General features: G+C 43.6%; 1 protein-coding gene and 1 non-coding gene across 3 annotated transcripts in view; one reads left to right on the top strand and one right to left on the bottom strand.

Moving 5' to 3' along the window:
- The window catches only part of ADARB2 (adenosine deaminase RNA specific B2 (inactive)), a 568,510-nt gene extending 547,876 nt beyond the window's left edge, over positions 1–20,634 (top strand). For both annotated transcript variants that reach the window (XM_060248094.1, XM_060248093.1), the window contains 3 exons: positions 4,460–4,641; positions 12,789–12,967; positions 20,407–20,634. In XM_060248094.1, coding sequence (XP_060104077.1) covers positions 4,460–4,641; positions 12,789–12,967; positions 20,407–20,583 — 538 coding nt within the window. In that variant the 3' untranslated portion in view covers positions 20,584–20,634. The remainder of the gene's footprint in view (positions 1–4,459; positions 4,642–12,788; positions 12,968–20,406) is intronic.
- Positions 11,478–11,544, bottom strand: TRNAT-UGU (transfer RNA threonine (anticodon UGU)). Its single transcript has one exon. It is a non-coding gene; the product is annotated as a tRNA-Thr (tRNA).
- Positions 20,635–21,852: the final 1,218 nt, after the last annotated feature.

Raw genomic sequence — 21,852 nt, 5'->3', positions numbered from 1 at the left:
TTTGTTTAAAAGAAGTGCACATTAAACAAAAAAATTACAAATTTTTACGGAATAAACAATTGGGGTTAGAATTTTTTTCATTGGCTGAACAGAAGGAAAGGGGAGTGGTTTTTTATATTAAACAAGAATTGGAGCCAAAATTAGTGTTTAAAGATAAAGATGGAAGATTTGTAGCAGTAGAAATAATATTAAATGCAAAAAACCCGTTGTTATTGGAACTGTATGTGCCTAATGGTACAAAGGATGCTTTTTTAAAAAAGATATTATACAACAATTTGATGAACTGACTTATGACCAAGTTTTGATAATGGGAGACTTTAATGGAACAATTAAGAACTCATTGGATAGGTCTGGGGGGGGAAATAATAATAAAAAGAAAATTGCCAAAGTCTTTTTTTGAATTGGTCAAACAAGAAAATTTAGAGGACATATGGAGGAAATTTAACCCTGAAGTGTGGGATTATACCTTTTTTTCAGCAAGGCATAAAACCTTTTCCAGAATTGACATGTTGTGGGGCACTAAAGATTTAGGTCTTACAACAAGGAAAATAGAGATTTTACCTAAAATTGGGGCTGACCATAACCCAATAATGTGGATTACAAAATCGTCTGAGAAGATGGAGAATGAATGAAGATTTACTACAGAATAAAGAAATAGTGACATACCTAGAAAATGAAACTAAAGCTTTCTTTCAAATGAATGACAAAGAGGATATAGAATTTCAGACGGTCTGGGATGCCTATAAAGCAGTAATGAGAGGAATATTGATTACTTTGAATAATAAAGATAAGAGAGCAAAAGAAAAACAGCTATTGGACATTCAAAATAAAGAAAATAGAAGGGGAGTTGAGAAAAAGGCCAGGGGAAAAGAAAATTATAAGGGAAATTACAATATTACAAATGCAAATGAGACATTTGTTAAATAAAGAATTCGAGTGGAATTTGAAAAGACTGCAGCAGAAATCTTTTGAGGGAGCAAATAAACCTGGAAAGTATTTGGCTTGGCAACTGAAGAAAAAGAGAGAAAATAAAATTATTAATAAAATTGTGGTAGATGGAAGAGAGGTGGTTAACCAAGAGGGAATAAAAAGAGAATTTTTCAAGTATTATACCAAGTTGTTTAAAGGTGTTAAAATAAAGAAAAGTTGGATGAGTATCTACAAAAGATAAAAATAGAACCCTTAACAGAAAATATGTGAAAAGTTTTGAATGATCCAATTGAAAAAAATAGAAATTGAAGCAGCAATTAATGCAATGGAAAATGGAAAGGCACCTGGGCCAGATGGATATACAGCTAAATATTTTAAAACCTTTAAAGATGAGTTAATACCAAAATTGCAGAAGTTGATGAACATGATAAGAATAAAAGGGAAAATACTAAATACATGGAAGGAAGCTGTTATTTCGTTGATACCAAAGGAAGATAGAGATGTCACAAATGTAAAAAATTACAGACCAATTTCGCTATTAAACAATGACTATAAAATATATACAAGAATCTTGGCAGAACGGCTTAAACAACATTTGATAAATTTTATAAAGGAAGATCAAGTGGGGTTTCTTCCCAAAAGGCAAATAAGAGACAATATTAGAACTGTTGTAAATATTGTAGAATATTATGAAAGACATCCAGAAAAGGAAGTAGCATTATTCTTTGTGGACTGAGAGAAAGCATTTGACAATTTAAATTGGGATTTTATGTTTGCTGTAATGGAGAAAATGGAGCTGGGAGAAAGCTTTATAAGAATGATAAAAGCAATATATACTGAACAACGTGCTAGGTTATGTATAAATGCTGATCTTACAGAAGACATGATAATTAGTAAAGATACAAGACAAGGTTGTCTACTTTCTCCACTGTTGTTTATAATGACTCTTGAAATATTACTGATGCAGATCCAAGAAGATAAAGAAATAGAAGGATTAAAAATAAAAGGATTTACTTACAAATATAGAGCATTTGCAGATGATATAATGTTTATAAATGAAAACCCCATACAAGTAACACCTTTGTTGTTAGCTAAAATACAAGAATATGGGGAGTTGGCGAGACTATGTATTAATAAAGAAAAATCAAAACTTCTATGTAAAAATATGCAAATAAATAAGCAACAAGAATTGCAGAGACTAACGGACTGTGAAGTTACCTCCAAGGTAAAATATTTGGATGTGGAGATAACAATGAAGAATATTGATCTGTTTAAAAATAATTATGAGAAGCTATGGCGTAAAATGGATGAAGATATGTTAAAATGGAATAAACTTAATTTGTCATTGCTAGGTAGAATAGCTGCAATTAAAATGAATATTCTGCCAAGAATAATGTATTTGTTTCAAACTATTCCCATTGTGAAAGATAGTAAACAATTTGATAAATGGCGAAGAAAAATTTCAGAATTTGTGTGGGCTGGGAAGAAACCAAGGATCAAAATGAAAATTTTGACAGATGCAAAAGAGAGAGGTGGATTTCAACTACCGAATTTAAAATTATATCAAGAAGCAGTTTGTTTAGTGTGGATAAAAGAATGGATAACGCTGTTAAACAAAAAACTCTTAGTGCTGGAAGGTCACGGAAATAAATTTGGCTGGCACGCATATTTGTATTATGGTAAAAAGATGGACGGTTTTTTCTCTCACCATTTTATAAGAAATAATTTGCTAAATACATGGATAAAATAAAAAAAATATGGAGATGAGAGAAGACCGTTATGTATAGTGCCAGCTGAAGTAATAAAAATAACGGCTGAGATAGGTGAAGAAAAGTGGTTGTCATATAATCAATTATTAAAAATACAAAGTGGCAAAATAGAATTGAAAACTGCTGAAGAGTTGAATAATAAATATGATTGGTTCCAAATGCAGCAAATAAAGAGTTTGGTGGATAATGATATCAAAACTGAAGGAATAAGAAAAGAACAAACAGAAATGGAAAAAGTTCTGCTTGGAGATAATGAAAAATTAATTTCAAAAATATATAAATTACTTTTAAAATGGTCTATGGAAGATGAAGTAGTGAAATCGCAAATGATTAAATGGGCAATTAATGTAAATAAAGAAATACAGATGGAAACTTGGGAATACTTGTGGAAGAATTCTATGAAGCTTTCGACGTGTCATAGTATTAAAGAAACTGCTTTAAAATGATGTATAGATGGTATACGACTCCTAAAAAAATTGGCAAAGATGAAAAATAAGATGCCAGACAGATGTTGGAAATGTAAAAAACATCAAGGTTCTTTCTACCATATGTGGTAGACTTGTGAAAGAGCAAAAAAGTATTGGCAGATGATTCAGCAAGAAATTTCTAAGATCTTGGGATATGAATTTAAGAAAGTTGCAGAGACTTTTCTGTTGGGATTACAAATGGAAAAATTTCCAAAAGAAGATAGAACTGTAATTTGGTACTTGCTTTCAGCTGCTAGGACATTATATGCGCAGTTGTGGAAGCAAGAAAAAATACCAGAGAAATGGGATTGGATTATAAAAGTTATGACATGGAGTGAAATGGACAAATTAACAAGAATATTAAGAGACTATGATTTAGAAGTTTTTAAGACTGAGTGGAAAAAGTTTAGAAGATATGTAGAAAAAGAGTGGAAAGTAAAAGGACATTGGACAATTTTTGATAATGATTAAGTTTTAGAAAGAAGAATATAAATTTTTGTTTTAATAGTTAAGGGTACCTTTAAATATTAGCATTTGAAGTAAATAACACCGGCGGGGGTCAAGTAATGGGGGGAGGGGTGGGTAGAAAGTAATATATGGGATAGATAAAAGAAATTATTAAAGATGTAAGAAATAGATTTATTACCATATGTTACCAATAAAATTGTTTTAAACCATCATTTAAAATCTCTTATGGGTGCATCAGAGTCCTGCAGAATTTTAAGCCATGTTAACTTTAAGCCAGGGGTTTCTTGTGTTTAGGACTAGGACAATGTTGTGTTGCCATGTACGTTCCTGAGAATGGGAGAGACAGGCTGCTACCCCAAGCCCTTACAATTTGTGATCCACCAAGATGAATGCTACACAACAGTCATGTCCTGGGGCAATATTCCCTCTAAGCTGTGGAATCCTTGTAAGCAAAAATTCTACTTTGTGAGCTACTGGCATTAAAGTTGTGAGCTACTGCATAGATTAGTTTGCTCTGGGACCATTTTTCCTGAGCTAAGATGAAAATTTGTGAGCCAGAGGCTAAAAATCTGTGAGTTAGCTCACACCAGCTCAGCTTAGAGGGAACACGTGTCCTAACCCTCTTTTTGCCATCCCTGAAGGAATCTCCTTACTCTGCCAAAAAAAAAAAAAGAAATCCCATCACTGCAGTTCAAGTTAGCCAATATCTCTGCCTGGGGAAATGCAAATTAAAAAGAAAACCCAGTGACTTCTCCTAATGACCTACCTTGTTTTGTCACCCTCAGAGTTACTCACTTGCCTTCTACTGTTGCGTTTCTTTTCCAGATGGAATGTCCTCGGGTTGCAAGGCGCTCTCCTTAGCTACTTCATTGAGCCGGTGTATTTGCACAGCATCGTCGTGGGAAGCCTCTCGCACACTGGTCACCTTTCACGGGTAATGAGCCATAGACTAGAAGACGTTGGTCAGCTGCCAACTTCCTACCGGCGCAATCAGCTGTTCCTGAGCGGTAAGCATAAAGACACACTTGCTTGGAAACAAAACCTCTCGCTTTCTCACTACTGCCGCTGCAGGAGCTCTGCCTTGGAACTTTACAGCGTCCCTTCGGTAGTTCAAAGTAGTTCTGTTGCTGACAGCAGTGCATTCTGTGCTCTAGTTTGAAACTTCCTGGTCTCTGTTTCTGATTGGGATGGCTGTTCTCTCAAGGGAGAATTTCAGTACCAGGAATGTTCATTGTGAAATATTTACTCTCAGAGGACAGCATTGTCCTGACCTGAATGGCCCAGGCTAGCCCAGTCTTATCAGATCTTGGAAGCCAAACAGGGTCAGACCTGATTAATATTTGGATGGGAGACCACCAAGGAAGACCAGGGTCGCTATGCAGAGGCAGGCAATGGCAAACCACCTCTATACATATTTTGCCTTGAAAACACCATGAGAGCTTGCCTGTGGCTTTACAGCACTTTAAACCACCAAGGACAACATTGAAGGGTGGGATTGAAGTGCTTTCTGATCTGATAGTTGTCACTAGTCATTTGACATGACCTAACTTCGTATTACCAGCGCAATTTCTGATGAGTTCCATGACTGTATAGCTATTGGACTGAGCCAGTCCACATTGTTGAGTCCTCATGTCTTTCTTTCCCTCAGTATTTAAGAAAATGAAACATGATCTGGCAGCTGTTTTGGGATGTATTTTGTGGGATGTTGTATATTTATTATTCAGACCCTGTTTTTCTCCTCATTGAGGACTCAAAGCAGCTTACAACCTTTTTATTCCCTCCTCCATTTTATCCTGTCCACACTGTGAGGTAGTTTAAGCTGAAAGAGAAAGAGTGATTGACCTAAGGTCACCCAGCAAGTTTCCATGGCAGAGAAGGGATTTGAATCTGGGTTTTCTAGATTCTCGTCTGACACTCAAACCATTGCTGCATGCTGGCTTCCTTTTGTCTTCCATAAATCCATGAGCTTTGTAGATGACCAAATGGTCACTCAAAAGCAGGACCTTTTTTCCTGGCGGAACATGGCGGAATGGAGTTTCGGAACCTCTTTGTGGAAACAAAATTATCAAAAAACATTTAAAAGTTCAGGAGGGGCACCCATGTGTCTCTCCATTACCCTCTTGAGAGTTCCGGTACCTCGTTTGCCAGAAAAGAAGCCCTAATCAGAAGACTTGAAGTAGTAAAAGGAGTTGAGAACATAAGAATCTTGCTGGACCAAACCAGGGTGGAGGCTGAAGATCCTTCAGAATTACAACTGATCTCCAGACTACAGAGATCAGTCCCCTTGGAGAAAATGGCTGCTTTGGAGGGTAGACTTCATGGCAATATACAGTGCTAATGTCTCTCTCTCGCCCTTCACCAAACCCCACTCTTCCTAGGGAATTTTCGAAGGCAAAGCTAGCAGCCCAGGTAATACCAGTAATCTATCTAGTCCAGCATCCATCAGCTGCTCAAAAGTGTGTCCAGTTTGCAGCTCCAGGTCAGAAAATACCTGGAGATTTTGAGGATGGCGCCTGAGGGGGGCAAGGTTTGGAGAGGGGCTACAATGCCATCTATTCCATCTTTCAAAGCAGCCATTTTCTCCAGGTGAGCTGACCTCTGTTGCCTGGAGGTCAGTTAGAATAGCAGGAGGTTGCCAGCTGTCACCTAACTCTAAAGGGCCAACAACAGGGCATATTGTTACCTCCTGGCACTGATATGCAAAGGGTTACTGCTTTTGGATGTTGAGTTTCCCTTTATCACCATGACTGGTAGTCACTGACTGACCTGTCCTCTATGAATATATTGAATGCCCTTTTTAAGCTGTCTATGCCCATGGCCATCACTCCATGCTTTAGCAGCAAATTCCACGTGTTCATCACTCGTTGAGTAAAGAAGTATTTCCTCTAGTCCATTTTGAATCTACGGTTTCAGTGTTTTTGTTTTGCTCCACTGATTTAATTTAATTCCATTCATTTATAATCCTCATTAAGCCTGTACCCTGGCCTGTGCTACCTCATACTATGGGGGCAGCGGGGACGTGATGTAGTGTTCTTCCACACAAAACTTTCCACTGACATATGAATAGAAACTTGATGTCAAGAAGAAGGATTCTAGACCAACCTTTCTCCCTGACATCTAGAACACTCTTCCCCAGGCTTTTTTTTGTACCTTTTGTTTTTTGAATAGAGCAGCATTCAGTTTGCAAGACACCCCCCCCCCAAAAAAAATTTTTTTTAATAAAAAGGTAAAGGTAGTCCCCTGTGCAAGCACCAGTCATTTCCGACTCTGGGGTGACATTGCTTTCACACCATTTTCACAGCAGACTTTTTACAGGGTGGTTTGCCATTGCCTTCCCCAGTCATCTACACTCCCCCCCCCCCCAGCAAGCTGGGTACTCATTTTACCGACTTCGAAAGGATGGAAGGCTGAGTCAACCTCAAGCCAGCTACCTGAACCAGCTTCCGCTGGGATCGAACTCAGGTCGTGAGCAGAGCTTAGGACTGCAGTACTGCAGCTTTACCACTCTGCACCACGGGGCTGACTCTATTATTGACAATTAGGTAGCCCCCTTTCGGGTAGAACTAAATGTAGCTATGGGGGGGAGGAGTTAACTTGTGAACACAGAATGGGAGGAAAGGGCATCCATCCTCACCAGCCCTTCTATGCTCTTCAAAATAGAACATTAAAAAAAAAGGTAAAGTTAGTCCTCCGTGTAAGCACCAAGTCATTACTGTAAGACTGACCCATGAGGTGATGTCACATCAGGACGTTTTCACGACAGACTTTTTTACGGGTGGTTTGCCATTGCCTTCTCCAGTCATCTACACTTTCCCCCCAGCAAGCTGGGGACTCGTTTTACCGACCTCAGAAGGATGGAAGGCTGTATCAACCTCGAGCCGGCAACCTGAACTCAGCTTCCACTGGGAACTCAGGTCGTGAGCAGAGCTTAGGACTGCAGTACTGCAGCTTTACCACTCTGCACCATGGGGCTTTAAATTAGTACAGCTCAAATATGGATTTACCACCTCAGTAAGAACTTGACTAGAAAGGCATTGGATGGGCCCAATCCACAGATTCAAGCTGCTACCCTGGAAGAACCATCTTAAAAAACACAGCCATATGGAGGCCACATTGAGTAGTAAACCTTTGGATGGCTCTACCCTTTCCAGGGCAAACTGAGAGAAAAGCCTGGCTGAGCTGAGCATGGTTAATATTGCCCAGTCACAGTAGGATCGTTGCTCACGCAAATGGTCACACATGGCGCTGTGTGAATCGGACCTTTACAGTGGCTTATCCTATGACTGAGTCCTACTAGAGTTTTTTAAAAGCGGCTTGCACCATTAAGCATAGTTAAACATATCTTTGGCTAACCATAAAGGCCATATAATTGGAAGCAATCATTATCCACTAGACTTGGCGTTTGCAGGTATATCAGCTCTCAGCCAAGGGCTTTTATAAGTGTTAAAACCCAACTAGAGCATCGGATCATAAAATTTACTTATGAACGGATTTAAACCAATTTCCCATTCAGTTATGTGCTTAAGTACATCAGCTTAAAGGCCTAATTTAAGTACCATGAAAGAGCTTTACTGCATGGCTTGGGAACCCATGGAAGGCGAGAGGAGGAGTCAGGGAACCGATGATGGCATCCCTGTGCAGATAGGAAGTGGACTAATGGTGGTTTCACATATGAAAATTAGAAAGCGTTATTCTCACTCGAGGCTGCCTCTAAAAATGACAGCCCCGTGTAGCATTCTTCCTTTTTAATTATAACATCTAGGTACCACAGAGTGGTAAGCTGCAGTACTTCAGTCCTAAGCTCTGCTCACGACCTGAGTTTGATCCTAGCAGAAGCTGGGTTCAGATAGCCAGCACAAGGTTGACTCAGCCTTCCATCCTTCCGAGGTCGATAAAATGAGTACCCAGATTGCTGGGAGGAAAATGTAGATAACTGGGGAAGGCAATGGCAAACCACCCCATCAAAAGTCTGCCAAGAAAACGTCATGATGTGTCGTCATCCCATGGTTTGGTAACAACTCGGTGCTTGCACAGAGGACTACCTTTACCTTTGCTATGCCCCATGCTGCATGTTTCCAGGGCTTTCTTAGCAGCAACGCCTTTGCATATTTGGCCACACCCCCTGATGTAACCAACTCTCCTGGAGCATACAGTCGGCCCTGTACTAAGAGCCCTGTAAGCTCTTGGAGGATTGGCTGCATCAGGGGTGTGTGGCCTAATATGCAAAGGAATTCCTGCTACAAAAAAGCCCTGCATGTTTCCCTGTTCCACTCCACATCATTGCTTTTCAGGGAGCTGCACAACATGAGTCAGTATGCTTAAATATTCCAGGGAGAGGCTGGAGAACTGAACACAGAGCCATAGGTTTCAGCAGCAATCCCATTACGATGGGTAGCTTTGCTGGTCTGTCAGTAGCAGTAGAAAAGAGCAAGAGTCCAGCAGCGACTTAAGGACTAGCAAAAATTTGTGGCAGGGTAGGAGCTTTTTGTGAGTCACTGCTGAAGAAGTATCTGAAGAAGTGAGCTGTGGGATTTGTACCCCCAGGTGTCACCATGTCAATTGAATCCAATTATATTGGTATGTTACAGAAAAGGTCTGTTTAGAAGTATCTGATAAAACAGTAGGAAACACTGTTTCTAATTACTCTGTCCAGGAAACACCTAAGGACCAAGGGTGAAAGCCTAAGCACAGCCACGAGGAAATCAGAGCCACCTGGCTATATAGGAGTAACATTCACAAGTTGGCAGGGCATGTTCCAGTTGATAATTTGTCACGATAGTTAAATGGATGACAAATGTGTCCTACTGGGAAACCTTTACAGGTTCAACTGCAATGAAACAAATTTTCTTAAGAACATAAATGAAACATATGTTCATAGCAACTAAGTCTACCACCCACGTCAATGTCTGGGAGGTCGGTTGGTGGGTTGAATCAACTGAAGTTTGACCCCTTCAGTTTATATCCGGGAATATGCTGTAAATCCATCAGAAGTCAAGTGATATTGCAGTGGCTACCATGTGCAACCACATACACATTAAAAAATCCTTTGGTGTCAGGTGTGAAAGGACAGCATAAAAGGCGGAAGAGGAATCCAATCTCCTCACTGACATTTTCTTTACGATGATGTAAGACAAAATGCCATAAGGACAGAAACAGAATTGTGCTTTACATGGGATGGCTGCAGTAGAAAAGAGCAAGAGTCCAGCAACACCTTAAAGACTATTAAAATTCAAGGCAGGGTTATGAGCTTTCGTGAGTCACTGCTCACTTCTTTCCCAGTTCTCAGACCGATTTCCCGCTCACCTTATGCCGCTCTCACGTTCCTCTTCTCACCGGGGCTTCCTTCCGATTTCACACTATCTGCCCCAGGGCTGCAGCTAGCGTCGGCTTTTTCTTGCAGCAAACAGAAACCTCTAAAAACCAGTTTCTGTTTGCAGTGCGAAAAAGCATCTCAGCATCTCCAGTTGTTGGGATATTGCAAATGTCACACTTCAGTCATGAAAGAGTTAACCTTTAGGGTTTGTAGAATCTTTCGGGCTCAAGTGCCGTGTTCTACTGGAGAAAGTTTTCCTTCCAGACGTTTCGTTCTCAGCTGTGGAGAACATCCTCAGTGGCGCTGCAACGCCACTGAGGATGTTCTCCGCAGCTGAGAACAAAACGTCTGGAAGGAAAACTTTCTTCAGTAGAACACGGCACTTGAGCCCGAAAGATTCTACAAACCCTAATGATGTTACCAGCCGTGAAAACCTGAAATCTTTGATAAAGAGTTAACCTGTTTGTTTGTATATGCTAATTCTTAGCTGGATAGCTTAGAACCAATTAGGTGTTAGGCATTTATTTCTGCCAGAAAAAAGGAGGTGTTAATCACATACACAAAAGGGGGGGGCTTTTCCCCCACATACCATAGGAGTTCTAGCAAACAAACAAGCAGCTAATCAGGACTTTGTTATTATCTTCAACTCCATGTAACCCTTCCTTATTTTCTAGTATACTTTCTTAAGAGAGCCGGTTTGGTGTAGTGGTTAAGTGTGTGGACTTTTATCTGGGAGAACCGGGTTTGATTCCCCACTCCTCCACTTGCACCTGCTAGCATGGCCTTGGGTCAGCCATAGCTCTGGTAGGAGTTGTCCTTGAAAGGGCAGCTGCTGGGAGAGCCCTCTCCAGCCCCACCCATCTCACAGGGTGTCTGTTGTGGGGGAGGAAGGTAAAGGAGATTGTGAGCCGCTCTGAGACTCTTCGGAGTGGAGGGCGGGATATAAATCCAATATCTTCTTCATCTTCATCGTCTTCTTCTTCTTCATCTTAAGGACAATTACACATGTGTGCTATGTTGCTTATTACTCTGCTAAGTGCACAATACCACTCAATGTGATATACATCAGGGCCAGCGTCAGCATAACCTGAGGGAGGGCACAGCCCCAAAGCCAGAAATTTTGGGGTGGGGGGACCCAGGGGATAAAATTTTGGGCAGGGGGCCGTGGGGCTTGGCTGCTTCTTCCAGCAACCAGCCACCTGGCTCCAGCTCTCTCTCTTGTGCTCTCTCTCACACACACATGCACTCTCTTATGCTCTCTCACTTGCAGTTACTCTCTCTCATTCTCTCTCTCTCTCTCTCTTGTTGTCGCTCTCTCACTCCTACTCTCTCTCTCTCTGTTGCTTTTGCTGTCGCTGCCTCCTCTCACTCTCCTGTGCTCTCTCTCTCTCATATGTACATATGAAGCTGCCTTCTACTGAATCAGACCCTCAGTCTATCAAAGTCAGTCTTGTCTACTCAGACTGGCAGCGGCTCTCCAGGGTCTCAACCTGAGGTTTTTCACGCCTATTTGCCTGGACCCCTTTTAGTTGGAGATGCCAGGGATTGAACCTGGGACCTTCTGCTTACAAAGCAGATGCTCTACCACTGAGCCACCGTCCCTCACGTGCATGGGAGTGGGGGAGAGAAATAGCCTGGGAATGGAGGGGCCCTACAGAGGGAAGGGGGGTTTACACAGACCAGCCAGGCCCTCCGTAGTTATGGGCCTGGGGGGGGGGCGGCATCTGTCAGGGCCCAAGGCTTCTAGCGGGACCCACCGTTGCCAGCCCCCCTCTACTCATTCACTTGCTAGTATTCCACCCTCTGTGCTCCCTGTCCTGCCCCTGGGGAAATGCAGGCAGCTGTGTGAGCATGGGCAGTGGGAGGGCTTGTGAGCAGACAACGGAAGCAAGCAAGTAGGAGGCGTGCCAGTGGGTGAGAGGGAAGAAAGACACAAGTGCCAGCTAGCGGGCAGAGGAGGGTAGCTGGACCCTGGGAACACTCTGCCTGGGTCTCCCCAAAAGCCTGGTCTACCTAAGGTACATTCCCCTCATTGTTGCAATTGCAAAGGGCTAGCCTCCGTGCAGCTAGCAAAGCCTGTGCAATAGGAACCAGCCACAACAGAATCCATAAGTTTGGAGGCAAATGGGGGAGGGAAAAATCGAAAAATCTTACCAGCAATGTCTGTGCTTGAGCACAGACAAAGAAAAAGCAATGTGTCTGGCATTGGGACACCATTTAGGTTGCCATGGGAATGACAGTATGCAGGAAGGGCCTGCCTCAAGGTTCAGCACAGATGTCAACAGTAGTGTCCAGGATAAGGAGATGGATAGACGTGGCAGTGAAGAAGAAGATATTGGATTTATATCGCGTCCTCCACTCCGAAGAGTCTCAGAGCGGCTCACAATCTCCTTTACCTTCCTCCCCCACTACAGACACCCTGTGAGGTGGGTGGGGCTGGAGAGGGCTCTCACAGCAGCTGCCCTTTCAAGGACAACCTCTGCCAGAGCTATGGCTGACCCAAGGCCATGCTAGCAGGTGCAAGTGGAGGAGTGGGGAATCAAACCCAGTTCTCCCAGATAAGAGTCCGCACACTTAACCACTACACCAAGGGAAGGAGATGGTGACAAGGGAAAAGAAAAAAGTTAACCAAGACAAGGGCATTTCTCTTTCATCGCAACTCCTTGCAGATCCCCGCTGGCTCCCTCAAACGGCAAACTTTGTGGTTCCAGGGTCAGTCAAAATGGCAGAATACAGGAGCCATACACTCCAAAGCCCCATTCCACATTAGCCAGGGCTGGGCAAGGGGTGCTGCCTGCACATTTACCAATCTGAATTCTTGGGTTCTTTCTCCCTGGACAGGTGTGAGTAATGCTGAGATGCGGCAGCCGGGGAAATCGCCTGGTTTCAGCGTGAACTGGATCTTGAGCACTACAGACCTTGAGGTTATTAATGCTACAACAGGCAAAAGAAACTGTGGGAGTCCTTCACGCCTCTGCAAGCGCATGTTTTACACACGCTGGGCCAAGCTTTATGGAAAGGTAAGGACTGCTGGATCTGGAGAAGGTGCAAGCACCTCAGTCACAGCATCATGCTGCTACTAGACGTTCCTGGCTTGTAGCCACCGGGTTCCAGCATCCATGTGGTGCTCGTCAAGCAGGAAGGGCATATTTTTCAATCTGTCCCATTTTGGGGGTGAGGGGGGGGAATGCTATCCGATCCCTCCCATACATGTATTTTAAAGTGGGAGATGGCACGTACCTTCAGTGGGGAAACATCGGGGAGGGATGGTGGCTCAGTGGTAGAGCATCTGCATGGTAAGCAGAAGGTCCCAGGTTCAATCCCCGGCATCTCCAACTAAAAAGGGTCCAGACAAGTAGGCATGAAAAACCTCCGCTTGAGACCCTGGAGAGCCACTGCCAGTCTGAGTAGATAGGACTGACTTTGATGGACTGAGGGTCTGATTCAGTAGAAGGCAGCTTCATATGTTGTTCATATGTTCATTTGTTCTTGAGAATCCATAGATCAGGGGTATCAAATTCATTTGTTATGCAGGCCAGATCTGACATAAATGAGACCTTGTCAGGCTGGGCCATGTGTGTCATAAATATAATGCTAGGTAGCAGAGATATAAACTTCATGAAGCACAAAGACAAACACAAGTAAAGACTGAAAAAAACTTAAAATAAAACATACTTAGTAATAATAATAATAATAATAATAATACTTTTTATTTATATCCCGCCCTCCCCGCCAGGGCAGGCTCAGGGCGGCTTACAACATAAAAATACAATATACATCAACAGTTATACTTATAAAATCATCATTAAAAACAATTTACAAGTTATATTAAAATTAACATTATGGTGCTATAAACATTATACTTAGAACATTAGCACTCGTTGGTCTTAAAGGTGCTTTCTTTGTATCTCTCCTGTGTGATCCAGGGAACTGGGCAAAGGAAACTCTGGCTCTTTCCTTCCTTTCCCAAGGGAGGGGAAGGAGCCTCAGCCAATAGAAGGAAGAGAGGTTTGGCTCAGTAGCTCTGCTGTGCAATTGAGAGAGCCTAGCAAAGCAAGCTATCCCTCCCCCCTCCTCCCCAAGGGAGGAGCCTCAGTCAATGGAGAAAATAGAGGCTTTGCTCTGTAGCTCCTGTGCGATTGAGCAAGCCTGGCAAAGCAAGCTGCGATGCAGAAAGAAGCAAGAGAGAGAAGGAAGCAGATGACAGCCAGTTGCTTGGGCACCTGATTCGGTCCCCAGACTGCATGTTTGACACCCCTGACATAGATTCTCAAGAACAAGAAAACCCTCAGATTCTTGATGAAGCAGACAGTATGGTGCCTGAATCTCTAGAGTATTTGCACAAGGTGCACGTCAACCCACTCTAAAATTACGGAAGGTGGTTTTGGAGGATACATTATGCACCGAGAAGTAGAATTGTAAGTGCATCCTCCTTCCACTTTAAAGTCAGAAGAGAAATGCGTAGGAGTGTACATACACGTTGCAGCCTGCGCCTCCCCCCTTGATGCAGCTCCCGTTTAGGAGAAAGACAGCTCTCAGGGAGAATGCGAATGAGGCATGCAGAAGATCCCTAGTTCAAGCGCTCCATCCAAGGATTTGGGGGAAGCACTTTCCCTGCCGCAGATCCTGCCCATCAGAGCAGACAGTGCCAGCCCAGACGAACCGACAGTCAGAATCAACAGAAGGGATCTTCCTATGTAACCCTTTATATTTGTGCATTTCCCTTCTGACATTATTACACATAAGTGTCAAGTACTTGCAGGGGTCATTTTGTAGAAAAAGAGGTGCCGGAGCTCATTAGCACAACTCATTTGCATATGCCACACACCCCTGAGATCACCAGAAGGTGTATTAAATTCTATCAGCTCAGCATCTACCTTAAAATGCTTCTTGAATTATAATGGTCATAAGAAAAACTTACTCCCATCATACTTTTGAAACTACTTTCTCCTGTGGGGCCACAGTGGCATGATAAAGGTTTCCATCTGTCTGCTTTATATGTTTTGGTTCTTTTCCCATTTTTTTTTGGGGGGGGGGGGCGACATATTAGAAAATTTGTCAGATCTTAGAGTTCAGCAAAATTCTCACAGGGGGGCTGAACAATGGAGCCCAGAAGCAAGTATTTGGGGGAGGGGGGAGGTAAGAAAGAAAGAGCACAATAAAATTTAGAGGTTTCAGAGCTTGCTCGTGTGAGCTCCTGCCCACAATGAGGCCTGCAGCTGTCCATTGATGCCTTCATCATGTGCTATCCACGGCTGTGCTATGATTCTTCTGTTATTCATTTCCTGCTTCCCGTCGTTCATCTTCAGTGCACAGTGTTAAAAGCAACATACGTATTGGCTTCATAGGGTGGTTTGGTTATGAGAAAATGCACCGTCTCTCATGCACCCTTTTCAGGACTGCATGAGAGAGCCAGTATGGGACAATGGAAATGTTGCAAGGAAACCTGTGCTCTAATCCTTCCTTGGCCAAGAAGAAGACAGGGCAGTCTTATGCCAATCTCCATCTTTCCTCCTAACTTTCCTCATATGAGACTGCCTTAAACTGCTTCAGGTCACTGGTCCATCAAATTCAGTGGGCGATTTCCCACACAGCTTACCGAGGAGCGAAATACCTCCTCACCGCGCAGCATCTGCTCAGATTTCCCACCAACTGCTCCGCGGATTCAGAAAGTGCCGGACCTTTTGCGTCGCTAACGTAAACTAGGGTTTTAGCGATTTCCCTTTGAGACGCAAAAGGTGCGGCACTTCCTGAATCCGCGGAGCAGTTGGTGGGAAATCCGAGCAGACGCTGCGCGGTGAGGAGGGACGTCGCTCCTCGGTAAGCTGTGTGGGAAATCGCCCAGTATCATCTACTCAGATGGGCAGGGGCTCTCCAGGGTGTCAGGCTGACATCTTTCACATCACCTACTACCTGGTCCTTTTAACTGGAAATGCCAGGGATTGAACCAGAGGCCATCTGCATGCCAAGCAGATACTCTGCCCCAGAGCCCCAGCCCCTTGCTTATTTTACCTGATTGTCATGAGGATATAAAGAAGGTAAGCTACCCTGAGCATACAAATGTGATTATTCATAATTATAGCTTTTGTACTCAAGTACAAAATACGCAGAGATTGCATCAATTACGACTGGGGCCCGCATGTATTCTTTGCTAAGTACATGAGGGAAGGAGCAAATAATACACATCTGTGCCTTTCTCATTTGACACCATTTGTGCGTCTTTTTGTACGCTGTCGTATGTTGCAGAGGACAAAACGGGTAGTGAAAGATGCAGCCTGGAGAAGTTGCCAATTCGCTGGTTTGTAAGTGCGGGCTTAGACTTTCACCTACTCTACAACATTCCCCAGACTTTTAATTGCTGTCCAGAAACATCACACTCTTGGCTCTGTTGCGCTTAGATTTTGGCAGGTCAGGAAGGAGGTCATCGATTTCATCCTCCTGCCAAACAAAAAGTTCTTTCTTCTTGGGGGCACAGGTGCCCAGAGTGATTATTGGTCTGCAGACATGTGTCTTTGTCTCAAAAGGCAGTTTCTGGCAGGCAGCGCTGGGTTTCATTTCTAAACATTCGCTGGCCATTTTCCCACTCAAGAAGCCAGGCCCTCAGCTATACACACTGGGCAAATCCCGGATGCCGAATTACTGCCCTACAGTAGAGATAATTTCACTCTCTCTTATTGTAACAGATTTGAAGGGAAAGAGGGAAAGCGCTACTTGTGGTCTTTTTCTTGACATCGGCTAGCCTGTCTGGAGCCTCAGACTGCTGCATTCTTTTCGTAAAAACCCAAATGCCTCCATTTCTTTGAGGTTGCTGCTAATGTTTATAACTGTGGAGCCACAGAAACTAAGATGGTTGCCGTAATTGGTGGTGCCGTACTTGTGGAGTGCCTTGTCAGAGGAAACTTGTGCCCTGCAGGACCTAAGCTAGGTTCCACAGGGCATAGGGTTGCCAAGTCCCCCGCAGCCTCCAGTACCTATTGTACCTCCGTGACCTATTGTACCATAGAGTTTTCCCTCCCAAATTGCTGAAGTGTCTGGGGGAAACCATAGAGTTTTCCCGGAAATGCCTAGAGTGACCGGTGCGCAACGTTGCTGGTTTGATGACGTCACTTGTGGATTGGAAATGTGGGCTGGCGGATTGGAAACCTCCAGAGTGCGAGAACTCCCGCCCAGCCCAGGGCATGTAAAATTGAGCTTGTTCAACAGGTTTTCAACTGATTGTGTTTATATCAGCCACCAGTCTCTGACCTGACCCAGTAATTTCCTGCCTTTTAGTTTTCAACTCTTTTGGCTTCCAGATTTTTATACTGATATTTTTAAAATATTTTATTGATTTTATTTTCATTTATTTAGATTGGTTTTAAATTACATTAGCTGTAATAAGGTATTTAATGTATTTAAACCATTTCATTCTATATTGGTGTTAGCCAAGGCTTTTTGTGTAACAGGGACTCCTTTGCATATTAGGCCACAGGCCCCTGATGTAGCCAGTCCTCCTAGAGCTTACAGTAGGCCCTGTAAAAAGAACCCTGTAAGCTCCAGGAGGATTGGCTACATCAGGGAGGTGTAGCCTAATATGCAAAGGAGTTCCTGCTACAAAAAAAAGCCCTGTTACCCATCCAGAGCATCATTTGCTGTTGCAGAGACGGGATATAAATTTTAAAAATAAAACAAATGAGGCTTTTTTCTGTGTGGCACAGAAAAAAGACAATTTTCAGTGTATCTCTGATGACCGTTGCTGATGCAGAGGCATTCACAATGGCTGTGGAATGTCTGTAGAGCAGTTTTTTGTAGACATTTGTGGCCTCAGAGGAGCTAGCCAATCATAGCACTTGATCATTAGCAGCATAACTGCACTGTTGCCTTCTAGGAGCATCCAATTAATTCTATAAGAACAGCCTTCTGGTGGCACAGAAGGGGGCACGGTGGTGGAGGGGGGGATGGCGACTGGGGTGGGGAGAGACCAACAATGGTGGTGATGTGGGCAAGACCACTACTGCCTGTCCACACAGCCTACAATGGCACTGTCCCTGTGCTGTTTCAAAAAAGGTAGTGCAAGAGGAAACCCCTAAGCCAGACAAATAGAGGACAACATTGCAAAGACATTTTAAAAAATATTCCAGTTTGTATGCCAAGCCAGAATAAAACCTTTGTGCAGAAACTTCCTTTGACAATCCAAATTCTTTATCAAGGCAACCGCAACAGCACTGTCAATGTGTATTATGCAGTATATATTATAGTGTGTATTATGCAGTGTATATTAAAATTCATCTTACATGTAAAAAAAATGCCCAAAGAATTAGAATATGGATTTTGGAGGAAGGGATGCAGAGGATATGAGATCCACACATACTATTCTGGGAAACATTTGCTTTTTAAAATGGATTGTCAGCGTCACTACATTTCACACTGCAAGGGTTTTTCCTTACTTGAGTATGATGCTGCAGTATAATTCTGAGCTTTTAAAAATAATTGACAGGCACCCCCCCCTCCAGATTCGTGAAAAAAATCTTTTAAATAGACTGCTACTAGAATACATTTCTGCAGGGCTTTTTTTGCAGCAGGAATTCCTTTGCATATTAGGCCACACACCCCTGATGTAGCCAGTCCTCCAAGAGCTTACAGGGCTCTTCGTACAGGGCCTGCTGTAAGCTCCAGGAAGATTGGCTACATCAGGTGGTGTGGCCTAATATGCAAATGAGTTCCTGCTACAAAAAAAGCCCTGCATTTCTGAGGAAGGGAGAGCAACCAATACCCCTGAATAGAAATCTACAAGATTTCAGTTTCCCTTCTTTCTCAATTTTTTTTTTAAAAGCTTCACATATGGAAGCAATCCAGATTGGGCACATAATTTATAAGCAAAATCCAGAATCAGAAGCCATGTAACATCTTCCATGAAAACTAACAAGAATGATACCAGCACATTCTGCAAGTTTACGAATTCTCTCCAATTCTTCATCAGAATGGATGTTTAAAAGCAAGAGGAAGAAGGGGTCAGAAAAGGGGTCAATCACCACTCGAGTTCTCTCTCTGGGCATTATTTCAGGATATACCCAACACATGTCAGTTCACGGGTGCATGATCAGACTCACATCAGACGTACATCAGGAGGAACTCCCCTTAAAAACACTTGTTCACTCAGCCCTGTGAGGGAACTGGCAAAAAGGGGAGTGAGGGCTGGAAGCGCATTCTCCCCTCCCCTTGCAGCGCTGAGCAAACACTTTTTAAGATGGGCCCCAACTCCCAAGTATCTCTGAGTGAAAGTCCAGTCACATACCCACAATCCAACATGTATCATTCATTTTGTGAAGTCTGGCCCTGTCTCACTCTGCATCTTTGCAGGATGCTTTGATTTTGATGGACAGAGGATGTTCCTAACTTGTTGCCCCCTTGGCATGCTAGGAGGAAGGTGCAGAAATGAATACGATCCAGTTGAAATTGATAAGCGGTGTTCCCTGACCGCACTCCAACCAGTGTGAGGACTTAGCTTTGTTCTCATTAAATCCCTCTTGAGATCAGAATCACAGAAAAAATAGAGTTGGAAGGGACCTCCAGGGTCATCCAGTCCAACTCCCTGCACAATGCAGGAAATTCACAAATACCTCCCCCTAAGTTCACAGGATCCTCATTGCTGTCAGATGGCCATCTAGCCTCTGTTTAAAAACCTCCAAGGAAGGAGAGCCCACCAAGGAAACCTGTTCCACTGAGGAACCACTCTAACGTTCAGGAAGTTCTTCCTGATGTTGAGCCAGTAACTCTTTTGATTTAATTTCAACTCGTTGGTTGATAAGAATAAGGGTTTATTTTCTTGTAGGCTGGCTCCAAGTTTTCATAACAGAAACAATATCTTATCAAGTTCCTCTCCTCCCTGCACCCCCATTTGTTACCACAAACCAGAAGCAAACATATTGAGCTGTCAAGCTCTTTCCTTGTAGCTTATGAAATGTAGATGGAACCATTCCCATGAAGAAAGGTTGAAGGAGCCGGGCATGCTTAGCCTGGAGAGGAGGTGGCTGAGAGGGGATATGATCACCATCTTTAAGTACTTGAAAGGCTGTCATATAGAGGATGGTGTGGAATTGTTTTCTGTGGCCCCAGAAGGTACGACCAGAACCAATGGGTTGAAATTAAATGAGTTTCTGGCTCAACATTAGGAAGAACTTCCTGACCATTAGAGCAGTTCCTCGGTGGAACAGGCTTCTTCAGGAGGTGGTGGGCTCTCCTTCCTTGGAGGTTTTTAAACAGAGGCCACATGGCCATCTGAAAGCAATGAAGATCCTGTGAGTGTAGGGGGAGGTATTTGTGAGTTTCCTGCATTGTGCAGGGGGTTGGACTGGAGCTCCCTTCCAACTCTATGATTCTAATTATATGCAGCCGCTGAAGAACCCAGTGTGTCTCCTCTTTGTTCATTTGCGTTTTCTCTCATCTCCCCCCCCCCCCTTCCGCCCTTCCTCCTTCACAGCTGAGCACGCGGATCCCAAGCCATGGAGAGTTGCCATCCACATACAGCGAGGCCAAGCTGGTGTCTCACACGCACCAATCCGTCAAGCAGCAGCTGTATAAAGCATTCCAGAAAGCAGGCCTGGGCACCTGGGTGAAAAAGCCCCCCGAGCAAGATCAATTTCTACTAACTGTCTGAAGCGTTCAGCCCCTCCACCTCACGACCCTCGCACGCAGACTGAAAAGGAGGACGGGGCGGTGGGGGGCTGTCTGCCGGAGTCCAACGGATGCAGTCTAGGACTTACCTCCAAGAGTCTCTCAGCTTGGGAATCCCAGGCTGGGGAATACATTCAATACGAGACCCGTTCTGATCGATGCACTGAACCTGACTTTAGGAAAACCGCTTTGACGTACCCATCCCTTTCTCAAGGATGTACAAGCCCAGGTTACAAAAATGACCTTCACTGTTCGTTCCTTGTTTGTAGCACATTATAGATCGCTGTAATTATCCAAGTGGCACCTGTATTTCAGGCGACAGCAGGTCCGACTTCTGGCTAAAAAAGAAAAATACACTCTTTTGTTCCCCCCTCCCTTTCATCGTTAGTGCAATAATTATCGTTGGAGGAGGAAAGATTTTTCTAGTAGCAGACCATGCAGGTATTTCAAGAATCAGCAGAAAGTCAACCTTTGCAGTGCACGGATCCACAAGAGGAAAGTTCTATTATAAGGGGCACAGCTGCTATTCCCCCCTCCCCCACAAAAAAAAAATCTGCATCTTGATAACCACTTGCATTGGCCCAGGGGCCATCCCCTGAAGGCTGTGCAAACAAGCATAGGATCAGGATGAACAGAAGCACAATGCATACAGCCCAGAGACACCGGCACAGAGCACCCGATCTCCCCAACTGCAGTCCCTGTGGCTGCTCCCCACAATTACTGCCCCGGAAGAAAGCAGTTCCAGTAAGAGGAGGCTCAGGACCTGAAGCTGTTACACACACACACACACACACCCAGGAGCACACAAGCAGCTTTTGAGACATCCTTACTGTTCAGCACAGTCAAAAGCAGCATGGGATGCCTTGAATGACTCTGTAGCATTTGAAAAATGCAGTTGCAGGACTGATGGACAGGTGGTAATCATCCAATTCTTGAGCTTCCGGGGTGTGGTGTGGGTAGATGTGTGGTCCAGGGTGTGGTGTGGGTAGATGTGTGTGTGTGAGTGATCCTTAACCAACATAGAATAGGGCCAGGAAAGCACATGGAACCACAGAAACAAGCGCAGAAAGAGTTTGCTGAGGACCATTCACACATTACCTTTTTTCAGACACACAACACCAACTTACTTTAAAAAAAAAAAAGCACAAAAATCATATAATAGCCCTTGCAGCTGTGAAGATATGCTTGAAGTCATGGGGTCCATGCCTTCTACTGTCTTAGAGACAGAATGTGAACAGCTGGATAGAATGAC

This window comes from Heteronotia binoei, chromosome 10 (genome assembly GCF_032191835.1).
Source record: "Heteronotia binoei isolate CCM8104 ecotype False Entrance Well chromosome 10, APGP_CSIRO_Hbin_v1, whole genome shotgun sequence".
NCBI lineage: Eukaryota > Metazoa > Chordata > Lepidosauria > Squamata > Gekkonidae > Heteronotia > Heteronotia binoei.
This window is presented reverse-complemented; position numbering and strand designations above follow the sequence as displayed.